The following is a 23,748-nucleotide window of genomic DNA, read 5'->3' as shown; positions in this document are numbered from 1 at the left end:
TGAATACAAGTATTGTAAAGTAAAAAGATGTTCAGTTCTTTATTTCTGCTTCAAACTTCAAACTTTCAACCAACAAGGTTTCAGGAGTGTGTACCTGGGAATGCTTACAATCGAAGAAGAAAGGAAGTCAGTAGAATGACAATGGCAATAGAAACAGCAGCAGTAACAGCAGGTAACAGATAGAATAACTCCCAATGCAGGATACAGTTAGAGCCGATAGAAAAATGGCAGAAAGACAGCAGCAAACAATGCAGTAGAAACAAAACTCCAAGACAGATCAAATCCAGGAGAAACAAACAATGTGAATCCACCAATGAACTCAGCTGATACTTGAAAGAAAACAGAGTTGATTGAACAGGTTGAACGAACTGAGAAATCACACAAACAAGGAAGAAACAGTTGCTGATTTTCTGTATATCCCTCCCCCCTATCTCCTTTCTTTTCAAAATCTAATATCAGTCTTCAGTTTTGAAATTATACTTGAGTTATCAGGAAAAAAACCTTTTCCAGTTTTTTACTGTTTTTTCCCAGAACTTCCAGTTCTCAAAAATTCAGTCTGAGTTCTCCCTGTGTATCTCTGTGTTCTTTTTTTTTTCTGTCTCTCCGTCAATCCGTCTTTAAACTGATGGAAGTTCCCCTTTTTATAAACCTAAAATCAGCCCTTTAACAGCCTGTTTAGACAATTAGAACACCCCTCCCATTTGCTATCTTCTTTTCAGTTTCCACTTACTATTTAAATAAGAACACAACCCCATGATATTCCCTTGGCAGGCTTACCTTTTGAGTAATGTTTATTATTTCTGAAACCAAAGTAGAATATTGGCAGCAGAAGGTAACCTGACAGCATATGCTGTCAAACTATTTAACTCAAAAGGGTCTTTATGCACATGTTGTGCACAAGTGCACATGCCCTCAATTCAGATTGCAATTACAGACCAAACCTTAGATTTCTGAAGTCAAATTAACAACTATAAGTTACTAAACTCAGTTCTTAATTGATTCAGGCAATGCTTAACAGAAGCAGGTCAATTGGTTATGTTCGGACAACTGAAACTAATTGACGACATATGTCGACTCGACTATACTAGTTATAACACATACAATCGAAGCCAATAATCAGAAATCCAAGAGCATCACACAAGGGGTTCTGATTTCAATGTTAATACAGAGGTTAAACTTGGGGATTAATTACTCAAACAATTTCAATTCAGTCAATTAGGCAGTTCACATACACACACATTATCAGTGAATGAGGAAACATTCGATCAAACAAAGGGGTACAGGCAAGGTGGACAATCAACAGTTGATAAAAATTCAAAGACACAAATTACACAAGACATTCGGCCATGCGAACAGACCTTTAAACCACACGCGTACTGAATAACAAAGAGAAAACAAACTTACCTCAGAACTTTGAAAGAAGAAACGGAAAAATCAACTCGTGTTTGAACAGACCCTTCTCAAGGTTGAACGGACTTTAATCAAAGTGTTTCTCAAATGAGAAATACTTCGATTTAGGTCCATTAGACCCTAATCTCTTGGTTTGAACAGGCACGGAACAGGCACGAGGAAACCTAGGGTTCTAGAGGGCAAATTTGGGTTTTGGGCTTTCTTGGTTAGATTCGGACCAAACCAAGCATGGTTTGGTCACGAGGGGAGTCCGGGGACTATCTGGTATGAAACTGGGGTGCATCGGTGTAGATCGAGTTTTGCTCGAATCTTCAAATGAAGATTCGAGAACCTAGGGGATGATTCGAACTAAACGGCCAACAGATCCATGTTCAGGGGGGTGAGGCGATCCTATGGTGTTAAGGTGGAGGTCACCGGCGTTCATGCCACCGGGTTTTGGTGAAGGGAAATGGGGGCGGCTCTAGGGTTCCGGGGTTCTGTGAAGATGATGAAAGGTAAAGGGGGGGTCTCTGGATGGGGCGTGGGGTAATGGTTATAGGCTTATATAGTTAGTGGATAGATGGATCCTGGCCGTTGGATGAGATACGATGAAGGGCCAGGATCCTTCAGCTAACGGGAAACGGTGTCGTTTCAAGTATAAAGGGTTGGGGTCGGTCCGGGTGGAATGGGTCGGGTTCATCATGGGTTATGGGGAAGTGATCTTGGCCGTTGATCAACCTGAGATCAACGGCCCAGATCAGACCAGATTAAAACGGTGTCGTTTGGAAGTTCTGGGTGTCAGCTGGTGTGGACCGGGTTACACATGGGGTTTTGGGTTTGAGTTTAGGCCTTGAATTAAAATGAAAATAGGCCCAACTGATTTTAAACCCAATTCTGCACTCTCTTTTTTATTGCATCTCTTTTTTTTATTATATATTTTTTATATATTTTTTTTATTTTATTTTTAAAACAAAACCCAAGTAAATTAAATTAAAATTACATAAACACTTAATACAATTATTTGCGCACATATATCAAAATATTTAAAGCAGGTAAAATCGAACAAAACAACAATCACGGAACAAAGATGCATATTTATGATTTTTTTATATTTAATAACCGGATTTCGGTTCAAACAGCACATGACACACACATTTTTTTGTATTTTGTTTCAATAATAAAATGGGCAAAATTATAGATAATTAACAAAAAATGCCACGTGAAATATCCGAAAATTGTACAGCAAGACCGATCGCTATTATTTTGTTTCTTTTGGAGTGATTGTCGCGTAAAACAAAAATCACGTGCTCACACTCTTGTTTCACGAGTGGACAGTCTTTGATGAAATGCCATCGCTTCCCGCACCTGTGACAGAGATCATTATTCATGCATTTCACTCATTTATACATGTGCATTAACCCATGACCAGATGACATTATATACGCGTATATATGTAAATAATGTATATAGGATATCGGAAAAGGTTACGGTGTTATATACGCACCACCACCTGATCAGCTGGTATATGTTGATGATGTTGCCCACAGTGGTAGAGACGATATGATGAGATGCCCTCAGTGGCTTGATGATATTATGTACACACATACCTATGCATGGCACGACATTTATACGCACGTGTATGACATTATAAACGTTTCAGAATTTACAAAGTTATTCAGATTTAAAGATATGTTTCTGTATTCCATATTTCATCTATGTCTTTTACGTACTAATTTTCATGCCTTACATACTCAGTACATTTTTCGTACTAACACCCGTTATCACGGGGCCTGTGTTTCATGCCCACAGGTGCAGGTAGGCAAGCTGACAGTCCCCCTTCTTAGGATCCCTGATCAACGAGAGTTGGCGTGCTCCACTTGATCCAGAGCTGCTTTTGATTTTGGTACGATATGTTTGTGTGTGTGTACATATATATATATATATATATATATATATATATATATATATATATATATATATATTGGGTGAGAATGGCTTAGTCCCGTCTTTGTACAATTATGTTTCCATTAGAGGTCTGTAGACAATATGTCTAGTTGGGTTGTATGTGGCCTTGTCGGCCTTCAGTTTTGAATATATAGTTGTCTATAGCAGCCTTGCCGGCTCACACACTGTATCCTGCATGTATACGCACATATGCCTTGTTGGCAGGTTTCCTTCATATATGTTATTTTCGTAATTCAGCAGATATTATTTAGATTTATATATTAGACACATACTTAGGGGTGTTTGACAGGTAAGACTCAGGCACCCATCGCGGCCCATCGGTTTGGGTCGTGACAAAAGTGATATCAGAGCAATTCTGTCCTAGGGTTGTCTACAGACCGTATCTAGTATAGTCTTGTTTATGGGTGTGTCGTGCACCACACTTATAGATAGGAGGCTACAGGACATATAGGATGTTATCCTCTCTTTTTATCTCAGATCGTGCGATACAAGAATTCATGTACCTAACAATATGCTATATTTTCAGCAATGCCTCCAAAGAGTACGACCGCCTAGAAGGGAAAGTCCGTGGCTGGTGAGACTACTAGTCGAGCGCCACAAGTTACCAGGGCTCGAGGAGAGTCTCATGGTGAGGTTCCATCTCAAACTTCACATACCCCGCCCTTTCCAGAAGAGCTCTGAGGGGAACCAGCTCCAGCGACCGCCCCTGTACATTCAGCACCTCAACCGGATGCACCGGGTCAGGAGATGAGAGATGTTATTCAACTATTAACCCAATTAGTAGCCGTGTAGGCTTGGCATTAGGAAATAGGTATTGGTCATGCAGATAGGTCCGTCAGTGCGAGGGTTCGTGACTTCATTAATTTAGACCCTCCAGTATTTACTGGGGCAGACCCGAACAGGGACCCTCAGGTATTTATTGATAGAGTGAAGAGGACGTTATGGGTAATAAAGGCCACTATGACTGAGTCAGTTGAGCTAGCTTCCTACAGACTCCGAGATGTTGCAATTAATTGGTATGAGTCTTGGGAATTGTCTAGAGGTGAGGATGCCCCTCCAGCAGTATGGCAGGAGTTTACAAAAGCTTTTCTTTGTCATTATTTGCTACCAGAGCTTAGGTGAGCCAGAGTTGATAAGTTCTTGACCCTTCGACATGGTAACATGAGTGTTCGGGAGTACAGTCTTCAGTTTGATTCGTTGGCTAGGTATGCTCCCACTATTGTATCTAAGATGGAGGATCGGGTTCATCGGTTCGTGATGGGATTGGAGCCTCACTTGCTTAATAATTGTATGTCGGTCTCACGTCAGCCAGACATAGATATTTCTCATATTCAGGCACATGCTCAGGGTGTAGAGGACCGTAAACAGAAATAGAGGGCCGATCGTGAGCATGATAGGGCCCAGAGTAAGAGAGCAAGGTCTTCGGGTCCTTCCGGTGAGTTTCGAGGTGGTCAGAGGCAGCAGTGCTCAAGGTATCCATCCTAACTCTCGGCTAGCACACCCCCTCAGTTTAGCAGTAAGAGATTCGATCGTTCCACATATTCAGGGTTTGGTCAGAATTTTAGGGCCTCAAGTTCTCAGTATAAGGGTGAGTCAAATCAAATGAGGCCGCCCCTACCACGATGTGCTCAATGTGGTAAGCAACATACCGGGTAGTGCCGAATGGGATTAGGTGTTTGTTATACTTATGGTTATCCAGGCCACGTTATGAGGGATTGTCCAATGAGAGGTGATGCAAGCATAGCTTAGCCAGTGGGATCTATAGTTGGTTCGTCATCATCAGTACGCCCTCCTAGGAAAGGTCCCCAAGCACCAATGAGTCGTGATAGAGGCAGAGTCGGAGCATCTAGCTCAAGCAGCCCTCAGAACCGCATTTATGCATTGGCGGGACGACATGACCAAGAGTCATCACCTGATGTTGTTACAGGTATATTATAAGTCTCCTCATATGATGTATATGCACTGATTGACCCTGGTTCCACCTTATCATATGTTACTCCGTTGGTTGCTAGTAAGTTTAAAATAAAACCTGAATTGGTTAAACCTTTTGAGGTATCTACACCTATTGGGGACTCGGTAATAGCTAAGCAAGTATATAGGGGTTGTATAATAGTAGTTCATGATCGAACTACTGTAGCAGACTTAATCGAGTTAGATATGGTAGAATTTGATGTTATAATGGGTATGGATTGGTTGGCTTCTTGTCATGCCAACGTTGATTATAGATCAAAGATAGTCCAATTTCAATTTCTGGGGGAGCCTGTTTTGGAGTAGAAAGGTCATACGACATCGCCGAGAGGAAGATTCATTTCCTATCTTAAGGCAAGGAAGATGATCAAAAAGGGTTGTATTTATCACTTAGTTCGGGTTTAGGATGTGGAAGTGGAGTCACCAACCATTCACTCCATCCCTGTGGTGAATGAGTTTCCCGATGTTTTCGCCGATGAGCTTCCGGGTCTCCCGTCAGAGCGAGAAATTGAGTTTTCTATTGACCTACTACCAGACACTCACGCAATATCTATTCCTCTCTATAGAATGGCCCCTGCAGAGCTGAAATAGTTGAAAGAACAACTAAAGGACTTGCTTGAAAAAGGTTTTATCAGACCTAGTACGTCACCGTGGGGAGCACCTATTTTATTTGTGCGAAAGAAAGATGGTTCCTTACGAATGTGTATTGATTATTGGCAGCTGAATAAGGTGACGATCAAGAATAAGTACCCGCTCTCGAGAATTCATGATCTATTTGATCAGTTGCAAGGTGCCAAGTGTTTTTCAAAGATAGACTTGAGGTCTGGGTACCATCAGGTAAGGGTTAAGGATAAAGATATTCTGAAGACATCATTCAGGACTAGATATGGGCACTTTGAGTTTCGAGTTATGTCATTCGGTCTGACCAATGCCCTAGCAGTATTCATGGATTTGATGAACCATGTGTCCATGCTTTTTTAGATCTGTTCGTAATTGTATTTATCGACGATATATTGGTGTATTCTCGTTCAGAGGATGAGCATGCTAAGCATCTGCGTACTATGCTCAGAGTTCTACAAGAAGGGAAGTTGTATGCAAAATTTTCTAAATATGAATTCTGGTTGAACTATGTAGCTTTCTTTGGGCATGTTATTTCGGGTGAAGGTATCCGAGTGGATACACAAAATATTGAGGCAGTAAAGACTTGGCATAGACCTACAATACAGACGGAGGTTCGTAGCTTTCTCGGTTTGGCAGGTTATTACAGAAGATTCGTGGAAGGATTTTCTTCCCTTTCAACACCTTTGACAAAGTTGACTCAGAAGGGAGAAAAGTTTCAATGGATTGATGCTTGCGAACGGAGTTTCCAGGCATTAAAAGACATATTAACGTCAGCACCGGTTCTAATGCTTCCAGAAGGGACCGATGGTTATGCGATCTATTATGATGCTTCAGGCGTTGGATTGGGTTGCGTGCTGATACAGCATAGTAAGGCTGTGGCTTATCTTCTAGACAACTAATAAAGCACGAGAAGAACTACCCGACCCACGATTTAGAGTTAGTTGCGGTAATTCATGCACTAAAGATGTGGAGGCACTACTTGTATGGAATTCATGTTGATATCTATATGGATCATAAGAGCCTCCAGTACATCTTCAAGCAAAAGGAATTGAATCTACGACAAAGGAGATGGTTGGAGCTACTTAAAGACTATGGCATCGATATTTTATACCATCCGGGGAAGGCGAACGTAGTAGCCGACGCCCTCAGCCGTAGATCTATGGGTAGCCTGTCGTATTTACAGCCAAAAAAAGGGAAATAGCCCATGAGGTTCATCAGCTAGCTAATCTTGGAATTCGGTTACTGGACTGAGGTGACGTTGGAATTACTCTTCAAGATATGGCAACATCCTCTTTAGTAACTGAAGTAAAGGAACGCCAGTGCGAGGATCCTATGTTAGTTCATTATAGGGATACCACTCTTCAGAAGGAGAAGACACCGTTTGAAATTATAGAAGATGGGGTCCTCAAATATCAATGGTGATTATGTATGCCTAATGTTGCAGAGCTGCGTCGGTAGGTTATGGGAGAAAATCACCATTCTTGTTATTCTATCCATCCAAGAGCAACAAAGATGTATCATGATATCAGGGAAGTGTATTGGTGCGACGAAATGAAAAAAGATATAGCAGAATTTGTTGCTCAATGTCCTAACTGTCAGTAGGTTAAGATTGAGCATCAAAAACCCGGTGGATTATTGCAGGCTATGAAGATTCCGACTTGGAAATAGGAAGTAATCAATATGGACTTCATCGCAGGCTTACCTCATACCTAGCATAAGTTTGATTCGATATGGGTGATTGTTGATAGGCTTACAAAGTCAGCTCATTTTCTGCCCGTTAGAACTACATATTCCTCAGAGGATTATGCGAGGTTTTATATTAAGGAGATAGTACGACTACATGGTGTCCCTGTATCTATTATCTCAGATAGAGGAGCTCAGTAGCTAACTTCTGGAGGTCTTTCAAAAAAGGATTGGGGACTCAAGTAAGTCTTATTACAACATTTCATCCCCAAACAGACGGACAAGCTGAGCATACTATTCAGATACTAGAGGATATGTTACGAGCTTGTGTAATAGACTTCAAAGGTAGCTGGGATGATCAGCTGCTGCTTATTGAGTTCACATATAATAATAGTTATCATTCCAGTATTCGGATGGCTCAATACGAAGCTCTTTACGGACGGAAATGTAGGTCGCCTATAGGGTGGTTCGATGTTGGAGAATCTGGATTACATGGGCCCGACCTGGTTCAGCAAGCCATAGAAAAAGTAAAGTTTATCTGGGATTGACTATTGACAGCTCAGAGTTATCAGAAGTCATATTCTGACGTGCGGCGACAAGATTTAGAGTTCGGGGATGATGACTGGGTATTCTTAAAGGTGTCACCTATGAAGGGTGTGATGAGGTTTGGCAAGAAAGGCAAACTTAGCCCACGGTATATTGGGCCTTATAGGATCATTAAGAGAGTGGGCCAAGTAACTTATGAGTTAGAATTGCCCTCGGAATTGGAGTCTGTCCATCCAATTTTTTACGTATCTATATTACGGAAGTGCAATGGCGATCCTACCCGAGTTGTGCCCACGAATGATGTACAGATTACAAAAGACTTATCATACGAGAAAGTTTCGGTTGCCATCCTAGACTGACAAATCCGCAAGCTGTGGAATAAGGAGGTAGCCTCCATGAAAGTACTTTGGAGGAACAATAATGTGGAAGAAATGACTTGAGAGGCCGAGGAAAATATGAAGTCTAGATATCCCTACTTATTTCCTCCTCCAGATAAGGGTCCGACTGAGACGTCATAATCATAAGGTACGTGTATAAATTCTTGTGTTGGTTATTGTCGTTGGTCATATGAGGCCATTGTCGTTATTTATAATTATGGTCCTGTGTGTCGTTGGGTTATTAAGCTTCTACGGGGAGAGTTGGTAGTGGTGTTGTTGCAGAGGCGACCTTGCCAAAGTTATATAGATCACGGGGAGTTGAACATTCGAGGACAAATGTTTCTAAGGGGGGAAGGATGTTACATCTCTCGTTTTCGTACGTTAAAATTTCATTTTCAGTTAACCGACTTAGACTCGGGGATGAGATCATCTTGACGTTAACGTACTTACGCTAGTTATAACAAGCGATAAATAAGTATTATGAAGGATAAAGGGGTACACAGATTAAAGAAAATGAGTTTCGTTGAAAGTGGCCAATTTGGAATAAAATACGAGTCGAGCGATACTATCCGATAATTATGAACTAGTACCATGCAAGATACCATATGACCATGGTAGTATAATATATAAAGTATATATGAAGTATTTTAAAAATACATAGAATTTTAAGTAATTTGTGGTAATTTTTAAATTATGCGGGTAATTGATTAATTACCGGGTAACAAGACATTATCCAATTAACTAATAAGTGGATAAAAAATTAAATATTCCACCCCACACCACGTGGCAACTAGCCACATTATCAAGAAATGCCTAATAGTCATTCCTTGATTAGGTGTCAAATGGATACAACTTTTCTTTCATTTTTTTCAAGACTTTGGATATCCAAGTCTTTCCAATCCATTTCATTTCGAAGACTTGGTATTTAAAGACTTAACAAGAACATTGCTTCTGACTTTAAAACAAAGTTTCATTTTCCCTTCCATTACAAATACAAACAAGTAGCAAGATTAGTAGGGATTTTGTTCAATTTATTCCAAGAAAACATGAAGGATCAGTAGTTAGCTTCCTTGATTTGGACAAAAGGGACTAACGTCCCAAAATCTAGACAAGCAAAAAGAATTTCGTTCCAATTTTATAGAGTCCAAGCATCAATTTCGTTCAAGTTCACAGAAGCAGAAGCTTCATTCTATTCAAATAATTCCAGGAACAGGTATGTTAAGGTCATCCCTTCTTTCTTTTGGCATGGTCCAAATTATACTAAGAAACGAGCAAACACACAGTTTTCATAAATTACCCTATTTATAGAAATAGTAGGGGTAACTATATTCTTGATTCCTCATTAGAATTATTATTATCCTCTATTCATGGGTCTCAGAATAATACGCAGTTGGAAAAGTTTATCCAGAAGGAATATTGAGATTATTACATATTTTTCATGCATTTCACTCATTTATACATGTGCATTGACCCATTACCAGATGACGTTATATACGCGCATATATGTAAATATATGTATATGGGATATGGGAAAAGGTTACGGCGTTATATATGCACCACTACCTAATCAGCTGGTATATGTTGATGATGTTGTCCACAGTGGCCGAGACGATATGATAGGATGCCCTCATTGGATTGATGATATTATGTACATCCATACCTATGCATGGCACGATATTTATATGCACGTGCATGACATTATAAACGTTTCAGAATTTACAAAGTTATTCAGATTTAAAGATATGTTTCTGTATTGTATGTTTCATCTACGTCTTTTACGTACTGATTTTCATGCCTTACATACTCAGTACATTTTCGTACTGACGCCCTATTTCACGAGGCCTATATTTCATGCCCGCAGGTGCAGGTAGACAAGCTGACGGTCCCCCTTCTTAGGATCCCTGATCAGCGAGAGTTGGCGTGCTCCACTTGATTCGGAGTTGCTTTTGATTTTGGTACGATACGTTTGTATATATATATGCATATGGGTATGATATGGCTCAGTCCCGTCTTTGTACAGTTATGTTTCCATTAGAGGTCTGTAGACAGTATGTCTAGTTGGGATGTATGTGGCCTTGTCGGCCTTCAGTTTTGAATGTATAGTTGTCTATAGCATCCTTGCCGGCTCACCCACTGTATCCTGCATGTATACATATGCCTTGTTGGCAGGTTTCCTTCATATATGTTATTTTCGTAATTCAGCATATATTATTTAGATTCATATCTTAAACGCATGCTTAGGAGTGTTTGACATGTAGGACTCAGACACCCGTCGCGGCCCATCGGTTTGGGTCGTGACAGATGCTTGTCCAAACGATTGCACGTTGTACTAGGGAGATGATGCTAATTAGGAAACATGCAAGCATTTTCATACTTCTAGATGGAAGCCAACTAAGAAGAGCAACAATAATCACATGTCTACCATGAGAAAGAAGAAAAATAAGCAAAAGATGCCCGCAAAAATTTTGCATTACTTTCCACTAAAACCAAGGTTGCAGAGATTGTTCATGTGTTCTAAAATTAGAGAGCATATGAGATGGCATGTGAAAGATAGTAACAGAGATGGAATCCTAAGGCATCCCAGAGATGGTGAGGCATGGAAGAGATTTGATACTACTTTTCCTGAATTTGCTTCCGATCCTAGAAATGTTGGATTAGGCCTAGCTAGTGATGGTTTATATCCTTTTGGGATGATGAGTACTAATTATAGCATTTGGCCTGTGATTTTGGTTCCATATAACCTTCCATCTTGGTTCTGTATGAAGCAACCAAATTTTATCCTCTTAATGATCATTCCAGGTCCACGTACGATGGGAAATAATATAGATATATACCTACAACCGCTTATTAAGGAGTTGAATGAGTTGTGGTGTAAAGATGTGAAAACTTTTTATTCATCAAAGAATGAAATGTTTAGAATGCGAGCAGCTCTTATGTGGACAGTTAGTGACTTTCCTGGACTTGAAATTTTATCTAGTTGGAACACACATACTGGTTTTGTGTGTCCATCTTGTAATTTTGACACAGAACCTTGTAGACTTCGTCATAGTAGAAAGTGGTTCTTTATTGGTCATCGCCGGTTTTTGGCAAGAAATCATAAATTTAGATTGATGAGGCTTCGTTTTTTTGGCAATACGGAAGTGAGAACCCTCCAAGGAAGTTAACTGGGTCAGATATTTTGAATCAAGTGGAAAAAATTGATGTTATATTTGGAAAACCAGCAGAATTGAATGAAAGAAAGAAAAGAAATCGACAAAAAGGCACTGAGAAAAGTGCAACCCAACAATTGAGAAAAAAAACATATTCTTCAATTTTCCATATTGGAAATTCTAACTTGTTGCGCCATAATTTCGACGTTATGCACATTGAGAAGAATGTGTTTGATAATAATATATACACTTTGCTATATGATAAAGACAAATCAAAGAATCATGTTAAGGCTCGAAAAGATCTACAAGATATGGGTATAAGGCGTGATCAAAGCCAGATGAGAATGAGAATTGTCGGCTTGCTTCGTTTGCAATTCCAACAAATAAAAGAGTCGACTTTCTCAAAACTTTAAAAAATATCTCGGTGCCGGAGAGTTACTCAAGTAATATCTCTCGTTGTGTTGATGTAGATAAAAAGAGGATATTTGGACTAAAAAGCCATGATTGTCGTATCATTATGGAACAATTCTTGCCCATATTTGGATGCATGTGTGAATTGTTTCTTTTTAATTATTCGACTTTTCTTCTACTAATTTTGTGAACTCCTGCTTTTCTTTATTGCTTGTAGGTATACCGAAGCCCAAGCGTTATGAGAACTTTCAGAACTCAATTCAGTCAGCATCTACCTCACAAGGTGTAGCACAACCTTTATCAACTGAATCAACACCTTCGTATTTTGATGATACACCACAAGTTCAACCAATAGTACGACCAACACCGCGTCACAACAACCACCATCTAGAAAGCGTAGTGGACGTGTGTCTATGCAACATTGGACTGTAGATGCATAGGTATGTTATTGCCATTCATTTATACATTCTACCTATTTTACGCTGCAACTAACAATCTGTTACCCCGAAGAATAGAGAACCTATGCTTAATGCTTCTTATCACTTTACATTCGTTATCAAACCTCTTGCATCCTTCTTGTGGTACTGTATGATAGTGCAGAAGTGACGCTGCAAAATAGTACTCCTACTAAGTAAAGTGAATGAAAACGTTAGAGTTTGTGGTGGTGTCCATCTATTTCATTTACTTGGCTCCATCTCTGCTGCTTTACATGCTTTCTGCTAATTATATTCGTCGATCGATTAAATAAATGAATGATTATATATGACTTGTAAGAGAGTAGAGAAAAGGGATGTATATATAGCTTACAGTATGATTTTCAGTGGATTTTGTCACACTTTATACCTGTACAACTCTTCACATTTTATACTTGTATATAAAGAATGGGTGAAGGTGTTGGAATATCAAACCCTTTGCATCTTTTGCTGATTCTAATGTTCGGCCTTTAGAGGTATTTATGTGTAGCATTAAGTGCGTATCCCAATATATAAAGTAAGTTCCATTAGAAATGCCCGAGACATTCAAAGAGATTGCATCATCGATATGCTGTAGATCAATTTTGGATACCAATTTACCATCTTGAATTTTGTGACTGGAAAAATTTACCATCTATTTTCTTCTCTGATCTTCAATCATATCTGTTATGATCTTCAGTTCTTTGGTGAATTTGTTATATATTTTTAAACTGTGTTCTGACCTTTTCCTTTATATACCAAATTTGACAACAGAAACAGTTCCTCTGAACCACAATCCTATTATTGTATTTTATATACCAAAGTTGAAAGGATGAAATGTTGGTACCAATTTTGTACACTTGGTGTCTATGTAGTTTGATGACAAGGTATTCTTATTTCTCTGTATTATTTACGTGTAGCTCGAAATTGCCATCTACATATTCTTGACTTAAATTCGTACCTGTATTTGTTATCTCCCATTCAGTTATATTATGAATTTCTATTAAAGTTGGACCTTCTTTGTTGTCACTTCATTCACTGTATGCACTGTGTTTTCTGCATGCAAAAGAGACCTTTTGGTTTCTAAGTATTTTACGCCACACCTAATGATCTGTTGCCTCAAAGAATAGAGAACCATATTGATTTTTGTTTTTATCTTTTAAGATTCACAAGGAGCTAGCAAGATACTTAAAGTGAAGAAAAGGAACGTGTTAAATTTATCTAATGGAGAACGTATTGTGGTTGATTTTGACGACATGGATTCTCCCATTGGTGAAGGACAAGGTGTTCTTGCAGGCTTTTGTGGAATTTTAGCAACTGACTGCTCCATTTTTCCAATTCACTTTGAGAAATGGCCGGATTTACATGTGACAATCTTCAATCGTTGTTATGATCGATTTATAAAGGTATTCCTGAGGCATACAATAATTATAAAGATTTTATATTTGCATGTAATAATTATCTAACCATTGGTTTATCCTTGAAGCCACGATTTTGTTTTCGGACAATTGAGTCAAATGCAAGACGATATGTTTATAATTCTATGTGTAAGAAGTGGGGCGCAAAAAGGCTAAAGTTGTTTGATAAGGTCTATGATCCACTTAAGAGCAGAGCTGAGATAATGGATAGCGTTCCACTGGAAATTCCACCGGATCAATGGATTTCTTTTGTTGATTACCGCTCTAGAGAAAAGACACAAGTATTTATTTCAATGCTTCTACATTTCAACCATGGCCAATACCTTCTCTTATTGATTACCGCTTTTGTACAACATTGATGTTTAGTTCAAGCAAAGTTTGGATTTTTAACCTGGGTCAAGATAAAATTATGACAGAAGGAAGGTATTGAGTATAGTTGGTTATTCTGGTGAAATGTGGTTTCCACTTGTGGTGTAGTAGTGTATTGATGTTTAGTTCAAGCAAAGTTTGGATTTTTCACCTGGATCAAGATTAAAGTTTGGATTTTTAAACTGAGGGCATTAAAATACCGGAAAGAAGATATTTACCATAGTTGAGTATTATGGTGACATGTAGTTTCCACTTGGTGTTTTTTTTTGTGTGACCATTTGGTAAAAAGGTTTTATTTCTGATACCGTTGTTTCTAATAATGCGTTTTTGTACAGCATTGATGCTTAAGTTTAGGAAAGTGTTTTTTTTTTTTTAAATCCGGGTCAGGAAGTTTGGATTCTTTAAGCTGATAGAAGTAAAATACTGAACAGAAAGTCTTGAACAGAAGTTATTAACCATAGCTGAGTATTCTGGTAAATGTTGTTTGGACTTATGATATTGTGGTTTTACAAGTATACAATAGGCAAGTATGAGTAATTCGTGGTATCTTTTTGTAAGGAAATTTGTAAAAGAAATGCTGAAATTCGGAAGAAACAAATTGTTTCACATATCGGTAGCTCCAAACCTAACTCGAGAAGAAGGGCTGAAATGGTATTGATTCATTTTGAATACTTTAATTAAACTAGCAACTATTCTTAGTTAGTTAAGTTAATGCGACTTTAACTTTTTCATTTATAGATGGCTGAGACTGGACAAAAGCCTGGACGAGGACAGTTTTATCTCGTTACACATAGGAATGAAGATGGATCATATGTTAATGAGGCGGCAAAAGAGATATGTGTAAGTTTTTAATTTCTTCCATCAAATTTGCAATCATTTAGTACCTAGTAATACAAATTGTTTGAGTGAATGGAAACGTTACTGGTGCATTACTCAAAAAGTTGTATCTTATAACACTGTGTATTCCTAAACATGCATTTCTGGGAAATAAAAACAGAACACTTTTGGAGTTCACATGTGTGATGGGGTCTATAGAAACATCTCTTCACAGAGATACAGAGAAGTGGAAAGAAATAGACACACTAAAAAAGAAGTGTGAAATAAGAGAAAAGGAAATAAAAGTTTACAATAAACATCCTTTCTGATGTTCTTCACATTGTGGTTCTCATTACTTTTATTAGCACCTGCCTATACCTAAGCTAAGCTAAAATGCAGAGGAAACTACATTTAAAGATATTTCTTTGCCTATTTCTGCAAGGAGGTCCATGCCATGCCTTATTTGTTTCAACACGAAATACTAATCTAGTCTTCCTGAATCTTTCATCTACTCGTTCTTAGAAAGATAAAAAAGCAATATAGAAAGTGTGTATAAGACCTTTTCCTTTAGACATTATAGCTGCTAAAAAATAATTCAAGACGAAAGCAACTCTAATTTCCTTATACTGATGAATAAGATTTGAAAACAAATTTGACAATTCACTAGGACATTGTACTCGAACAGCCCAACCAAAGTGCATTACTCAACAAGCTAAATATTCTTCTTCTCTTGTTTTTCTTTTTTAATAACTTATCAATCACTGAGTGAAGGTAGGACACTTACTTTTGGTGTGTAATGTATTTTGGAAAAAATTGAACTAGCATTGAGCCAAAGCACCGTGGATGAGTCTGAAATTTCGCCAAATGATGCCGTTGGTAAGGTGCCGGGAAAAGAGTACTCTTGAAGGGTAAGGTGCTTGGGATTAGGAGCTGTTCTTGGCTGAGCTTTTAGACAAACAAGACCTCGTTATAGTGATTTGAATGCTTCAACTTATAATAATGGTTCATGTTCTTCCCAATGCCAAGAGAAATACAATCAAATGTTGAATGCTCACAATCAAAGCCAAGAGAACTACAGAGCAATGATGAATGTTAACGCCCAAATGATAAATGCTAACACCCAAATGATGAATGCTTTTAAGGCGTATATGATAATGAAAGAAGGGAGGATACCCGAGGAATTTGCAGGGATCTTTGTTTCTCCTCCTCATTCAACAGTAAGAAAAGTTCATAACTTTCTTATTTAATTTTGAAAACTTTTGTGCTATGTGGTGTTTGACTCTTATTCTCACTTTCTTTACTCTTATATCCACACATGTTTTCTCATCAAATGTGCATTTAGGATATTGTTGAGGTACTAGAGTTTAAGCTACTAGAGTAGGGATACTTCTATTTATTTATTTATTAGATCTGCAAAATTAATCATAACTAATAGATAGCTGGAGGAGAAGAGAAGAAAATCTGAAATGTTTGAAATTATAGCTTCGATTTCTAATTGCTTAAGTGTATGCGTTACTTTTCTTTTTTCTCTTTCTGGAATTTGTTTTTTTGGATATCTTTTGGAGCATATGCTGCTAGCTCGAGATGTAAATGGCACTGATGTTATTGATCTTAAATATAATATTATGCACCTCTGCTTCAGGTGCCAACAAAATTTTGAAGTAAAAAATCTTTATATTTTGTGTGCTGATATATACATAACAAGAGGATTGGAGATGGTATTCGTATCTGTAAGTTCAATTCATGTGTTGAGGTACTTTTCGTTAATTATGTTTTATTTTGATTTTTTTTAGCCAAGTGATGGGACTAGCAGATCCATTTCACCCATGGATGTTAGAAGATCATCTGGTAGAAGTAATCCTAACGACAACCATTGAAGTTCACTTGCAAATGTATCGTACTCAATTGAATGGTCATAGGAGATCTTTTGTCCATAATAGTTGGAGTAGATGTTTTGTTTAAAGTTTGTTTTAAGACTAACTATAATACTGATGTTTTGTGTTCAATGGATGGAGTAGTTGTGTTTAAAACAAGTTTTTGAGACTAATAATAATTTACTTTAATGTATTTTAGGGTTTATTAATATATTGATGTTAATTAGATGATTCTATATAATCTGATGATGCTTCATTATATTAGCATAATTGAAATAGGATCAGTTATATATGGGTATAATAATTGCCAAAAAAAAAAACTCAATGAATAGCGGGGGTTATAACCGCAGCAATTTAATGTATAGTAATATTATATTTAAAATTGCGGGGGTTAAATAAACATATTGTTTGGGTTTTGATTGCCGTTATTTTTTCTATACGTGTGTTCTAAAAAAGTTAAACTATTAAATTGCGGAGGTTAGACCGACGCTAAATACCCGCTGCTATATGATAACGGCGGTCCTCCAAAAAATTCCCGCGAATTGATTGCGGCGAACATTATTGCGAGGGTTTTGGAAATCGCTGGAACTGAAAATTGCGGGGGTTACTGACCTCCACAATATGTAAACAAAACCTTCATAAATTTAGTATTTTTTTGTAGTGTTTTCGGGAGTGTACATGGGAGTTGAGCTTGTTATTTACCTATAAGTTATTACATTTTATATTTGAGTCCTATAAGCAGTTATGTTATTTCGTTTGACCCCTAGGTTTTACTTCCTCTATATGTACCGAGTTTGCCATTTTCAGAGGCAATGAATGAAAAATCATTATCTTATTTGCATTGTTTTCTTCTCTTCTTAGCTTACCTTAGCCATAGTTAGATTCTTCTTCCTCCGAAAATCCGTATTTGTAACAGTGTTATCAGAGCATCGATTCTCTGACCTCTATGGCAATGGAGATGGATCGATTTCTCCCACCATACGGCTATTATAATGACCCACGAGCTAGGCATCCATGACTGAATGCTATAGTGAATGTTCCAGACTTGCAAATCTTCCACAGGATTTTAACTATGCACCCTACCAAGGTCCTAATTCTTCCAGTTATTGTAATAGCGGTTATGGAGCTTACTATATGGGGTAACAACAGCAATTCAAACCAACAAACCCTCTGTACACCTCTAATTTCAGTCCACATCAACCTTGGTATCAACCTTGGTAAGCTGGGAGTTCCCTATCGGTCCCTTATGCCTACCAGCCATCAGAGTTCACCATGGCCTTTTCCGATTTTTCGACTGCCGGGGTGGTTTTAAATAGAGGCGCCATAGTGGGTTTCCAATCTAATAACACAGATTTCCTCTCTAGCATGGAAATGGCGAGGACTGATCACATCTCGGAGTATAATCCTCCACATTTGTTATTTGAGCAGTAGCAACAGCAGGTCAATGATTCTGTTCCAATCAATTTTCTGATGGACGAAGCGATTCCAACTGCTGTTGATAATTCCAACCATAGATCTGAATATTCAATTCCCCTTTTGCTGTTTCAGCAGCAGCACGTTTGTTTTGATACCATCATCGAGAGCTCTCTTCCATCCGAAATGTTGATGGATGGGGGGATTTTGATGGGTTGTAACAGTAGCACTTCCATTCACACAGATGAAATACTAAGCAATTTAATGGATGTTGTTATTTCAGAAGTTACTCCGAGGAAAGAGATGTTGGAAAAATCTAAGTCAACGGAAGAGGAACAGCATCCCGCTCGTGAGCACTAGATGTTTGATGAAATGCCAATAGATAAGGAGGTCGAGAAGAAGTACGTTGATGAGAGTAGCACTCCCTTGATCGATGAGAAGCCTGAGGAATTTGCTACTGTGGTGAACAATAATGATAGCAGTCACATTATTCAAGTTCATATAGCTGCCACTATCGCGAGTGCTGAAAAGAACCACTATGCCATTAGGGATTCTGTAACAAACTTGAAGAAGTATATGTTTGAGAACAACCTGGACAGTGAAGTGTAGTTGAAGGTCACAGATAGGAAGATCCATGAGTTGGTTGAAGAGGCCGTTGAATTTGCGTATGCGAGCCCTGTTCTAGCTCATATTCAGCTGCTAGAGAATGAATTTACTAATCCTAGTAGCTTCAAAATTGGGCCGGATCGAAGGCACATGGATACTCAATATTCTATTATAAGTAATGGTGTAATATGCAACACTAGAGAAACTTCCAAGTCTTTAGAGATATACTCTTTTGCTAAGTTCATAGGGAAGCACTGCTTCCTTCTACCTAGCGCCATGATACTTTATGCACTTAATGAGATGTTGAGAAAAGAAATTCATATATACAATGAAGGGCAACATGTTGCTTATAGATTGAGGTATGAGTTACTAACCAATGCTTTCACTTATCGTGTAAGGTAAAAATGGAATAGAAGTGGTGATGATCACGGCAGTGATAGTGTTAATATTATGAACAAGGGCCATGGAAGATATGGTGTTATTTGTTGAGACAAATTAGAGAATGATAATTGTAAAGTTGACTTGGTTGATTCGCCTAATCATCCTCAAAGGTGGAGACCTCTAGATTCAATTAGGAAGTTAATGGAAAAGGTTGTTTCTATAAGTGTCGACATTTCTATTCTCAGGAGCAAGTGTTTTAAAGTGAGCTTTGTGTCACATGTCAAACTTGGTACTGGGAATATTGTGCCTATTATAAAGGCCTTGGGTAAGTGGAACTTTGCTGGGAACACTCAACATCTGTTTTCATATGTTGATCGTCAAGTTTTGTCGGGAGCTCTAAAGGTAGTCTACCTTCCTTGTGGATTTTTTGAAAGGAGATATAAAGAGGTGTGATTGTAGGAATTGAGGTCCGAGAAGCTGCTGTTATTTTTAGAGGAGTTCAAAATTTTGAACTTAGTGAAACTATTCGGAAGAGGGTAGAGTCAATTCCACAAGTCATCTTGCTTCTTCAATCAACAGATGAAAGATGCACCAACTCCTCTTCATTAGATAAGGAACGGAAATATAAGCTACTTGAACTTCTTGGAGTGCAAGCCCATAAGCTTGGGTTCAAAGGATTTGAAATACATATTGGCTTAGATAAAGCTAGTGCAATTAGAAATAGAGCTTCAGGATACAAAGTTGTTCCAAGCACCGGAAAGGCAGTAGCAGGTGTGGTTATTTCTTCATTTTTAACTATCACCCTTGAGGACGAGGGTGGCTTGATGGGGAAGTGGATTCTAGACTTTTGTCCGATTCATGTGCGTGATCAAATAGTTTATTCATGTTCGTCGGTTGGAATTTCAAAGGATGGTTCATGCAATGGCCTAGAATACTATGTATCTCTGGAAAGAGATATTATGGTGGCAACAACTGTCAACTTAATTATTGAAGAGCAGCCAACAGATGTTTATACTGGGATTTCTCTAAGTGTTCATCATGTTATCAAAGGAGATAGTTCTGAGGACCGTACAACTGACTCCAATGCTTTCTTAGACAAACTATTAACTAATCATGTTGAGAAGACATTGGTAAAGCAGACAATGGCAACCTCAGTATACGGGGTTACCTCTGTCGGGTTGTGTGAACAATTCAAACAAAAAGGGGAGGAAAAGGGTCCTATCAATGATGATAAGCTTCTATTCACTGTCTCTTGCTATGCGGCTAAATTTTTTCATGGTGCATTTTATTCTTTTGTTCAAGTGGACAGTCAAAGTACTGTGGTTAACACAAGTTGTGTACTTAACTCTTTTGCTGAGTCGCCATTCTTGTATAATGCTGAGCATACCTTTATGTTAATTGTCATTCCAGCTGAAGGTTTATACTCCAGTTATTCAATACAGAAGGTTCTTGGTGTAATAATCACTCATGTGGGCTTATGGATAAGTGATAGGGAGTTAGTTCAAGCTGATCGTTGCGCAATGACTTGACTAGGTGACTGTGTTAAGAGGATTGCTTCAGAACATCAGCCAATGCAGTGGACGACACCCTTAGGTCTCCTTATTGTGCTGTTTTACTTTAAAAATCAGTGGCATGTTATAAGAACTTCTCTTCAAATTTTAGCTTTATCGCGCGAGGCTGATTTAGTTAAGGACAAGAAATAGAGAACTGCTTTTCCTCTAAATTTCGTGCACTTGCTGGATGGTTCACATATGATGATGACTATTGTTGCTTGCAGGGACGTTGGACTACGATTTGCAGGGGTACATGATCCCTTTTGGATTCATATCTGGGATGTCGACCAGATGAACATGATACTCGGGGAAAAGTTTGTGCAATCTGTTCTTAATGTTTCTCACATGGAAGATGAGGGTCAGTCGCAACGTAAGACTGCTGTATATGAGGCGTTGAACGAAGTTGTTAGATGTTTGAAAAATGAAACAGTTTTCATGGTCTTGCAAATTGATCCTAGTAACCAGAGGGAATCCGAAAGTTTCTCTCTTCTTGCTGCAATTATAAACAAGTACAAGGGTGCTATGATAGGGAGTGTGCCTCACTGGTTCGAAGTTGCATTCCAGTATACTATGGAGATAATCATGGCAGATTTTGAAGATTATCTTAAGCATTGGCTTAAGTTCCCTTTTCAGGCAACTACTGCACATTATTCTTCTTTAATACAATAGAAACCATTCAAGCTTGTTATAGATTCTATTCCATGGACCTTTAGGCACATTCAAAAGAACATTGCTGGTACCAGACTAAATCTTTTGTTGGAGTTGTTCAATAATATTCAGCAATTACTCTTTCCAGCCATGTCTCATCGGTTGACTGAATTGCTATGGGTTGCTCCAGAACAGATGCTTCAAGACGTCAGAAGCATTGAAGAAATACCTCAATGCGTCATAATCATTGGTGTTGAAAATTTGCTTGCCAGTAGAATGGTTCCGAAGAGATGTCTCGATCCATGGACAAGAACTTTCAGAATTGAAGTAGCTTCACATTTTCCATTTGATCCTGGATGGATTGAAGTCCTCACCCTTGAGGACAAGGGCGTTGTTCAGGGGGAAGTACTGATACAAATTAGAAATAGAGTAGCTGCAGGAAGTAGTACTCTAGGTTGTCGGAAGTGTACATGGGAGTTGAGCTTGTTATTTACTATAAGTTATTACATTTTATATTTGAGTCCTATAAGTAGTTATTTTATTTCACTTTGACCCCTAAGTTTTACTTCCTCTATATGTACCAAGTTTTTGTCATAGGCTATGAATGAAAAACCTTTATCTTATTTGCATTATTTTTTTCTCTTCTTAGCTTTAGCTTGGCCATAGTTAGATTCTTCCTCCGAAAATTCGTATTCGTAACACAAATAGTAAAGAATATTAGATAAATGAATTAAAGACGAAATAGGCGATCAAACCAATTGTGATGTTATGGCCAGGCCAGAAATTAGATTGAACAGTGACCACTTCCTCGATCATACCCTAGTGTAACGATCCGGCCGATCGTTTTGAGCATTTGCACTTTACTCGCCAGTTCTCGGGCATGGCTTGCCCCGTATGATGTATTATGACTTATATAAATCGTCGGTTTTGGTTTTCAGGTTAATTAGAACAGGTATGGAAGAATGATTCTCAGCTTGAAGCTTTAAGTTTGAAAGGTTTGACCAACTTTTGACTTTTTAGTATTCGATCTCGTATTTGATTTTTTATGATTGGATTAGCTCCGTTGGGTAATTTGGGACTTGGGAGCGTGTTCGGAACGTAATTTGGAGGCTCGTGGTAGATTTAGGCTTGAATTGACGAAATTGAAATTTTGGCGCTTTCCGGTTGGTAGTGAAAATTTTGATATCGGGGTCGGAATGGAATTCCGGAAATTGGAGTAGGTCCGTAGTGTCATTTGTGACGTGTGTGCAAAATTTCAGGTCATTCGGAGTTGAATTGATAGGTTTCGGCATCGTTTGTGGAATTTGAAAGTTCCTAAGTTCTTAAGCTTGAATCCGAAGTTTATTTGGTATTTTGGTGTTGTTTTGAATGATTCGAAGGCTCGAATAAGTTTTAATGATGTTATAGGAGGTGTTGGTATGTTTTGGGTTGAGGTCCCGAGGGCCTCGGGTGTATTTCAGGTGAGTTTTGAGCGAGTCTGGGCATTAGCGGGACTCAGGCATTGGTTCTGGTGCTTAAATTTACAGTTGGGGCAGAAGTTTTACCGCTGGGCCGAAAATGGTCCGCGTTCTGCGGTGAAGAAGAATTCGCAGGTTCACTGATTTGACTTCGGAAGTCTATATCTTTTGACCTACAAGGAATTTTGGGATGATTCAAAAACAAAAGTTGTAGCCCTTTGTGTCTAGTTTTCATAAAACTAAAGAAATTACAATTTGGACATAGGTAGAGAAAGTTATGTCCAAAATACTAAAGCATGTCACTGCAGTTAACATTTTCTGCTGTAGCAGTGGATTTACCGCGGTCAGCGGTGGTTTTACTGCGGTCAGCGGTGATGGGGATCCGAAAGGTGCACTATAAATACGAGATTTGGAATTTTATTTCATATTTTGACCTAGAGAGCTTGGGCTTTGGCGATTTTTTGAGGGATTTTCAAGAAAACCATCGGGGCAAGTGATTCTAACTCAATTTTGGCTAAAACATATTATTATAATGTTGGATTCATCATTTGAGTAGAGATTTGGGAAAAATTGTGGAACTTCATAAAATGAATTTTTGGGATTTGAAAGCCGATTCGAAGTCGGAATTGAGTGAAACTAGTATGGATAGTCT

General features: G+C 38.4%; 1 protein-coding gene across 3 annotated transcripts; it reads left to right on the top strand.

The window, feature by feature from the left end:
• The first annotated feature begins 9,475 nt into the window (after positions 1–9,475).
• On the top strand, positions 9,476–22,268 carry LOC107797092 (uncharacterized). 3 transcript variants are annotated; one of them, XR_012703708.1, is made up of 9 exons: positions 9,476–9,762; positions 10,411–10,504; positions 12,327–12,549; positions 13,726–13,967; positions 14,048–14,260; positions 14,907–14,999; positions 15,087–15,188; positions 16,958–21,031; positions 21,216–22,268. XR_012703708.1 is itself a non-coding variant. In XM_016619956.2 (8 exons), the coding sequence occupies exons 4-8, from the start codon at positions 13,818–13,820 to the stop codon at positions 17,039–17,041; spliced, it is 642 nt and encodes a 213-aa protein (XP_016475442.1). In that variant the 5' UTR covers positions 9,476–9,762; positions 10,411–10,504; positions 12,327–12,549; positions 13,726–13,817; the 3' UTR covers positions 17,042–22,268. The 3 variants fall into 3 exon arrangements, 1 of the variants encoding a protein (XP_016475442.1); XR_001650596.2 differs by adding an exon at positions 15,987–16,381 and having other exon boundaries at positions 9,482–9,762; positions 16,958–22,268; XM_016619956.2 differs by having other exon boundaries at positions 16,958–22,268.
• The last annotated feature ends 1,480 nt before the right edge of the window (positions 22,269–23,748 follow it).

The sequence above is a fragment of the Nicotiana tabacum genome, chromosome 20, assembly GCF_000715075.1.
Source record: "Nicotiana tabacum cultivar K326 chromosome 20, ASM71507v2, whole genome shotgun sequence".
Taxonomy (NCBI): Eukaryota; Viridiplantae; Streptophyta; class Magnoliopsida; order Solanales; family Solanaceae; genus Nicotiana; species Nicotiana tabacum.
The sequence above is the reverse complement of the archived record's forward strand: the minus strand, read 5'-3'. Positions and strand labels throughout refer to the sequence as shown.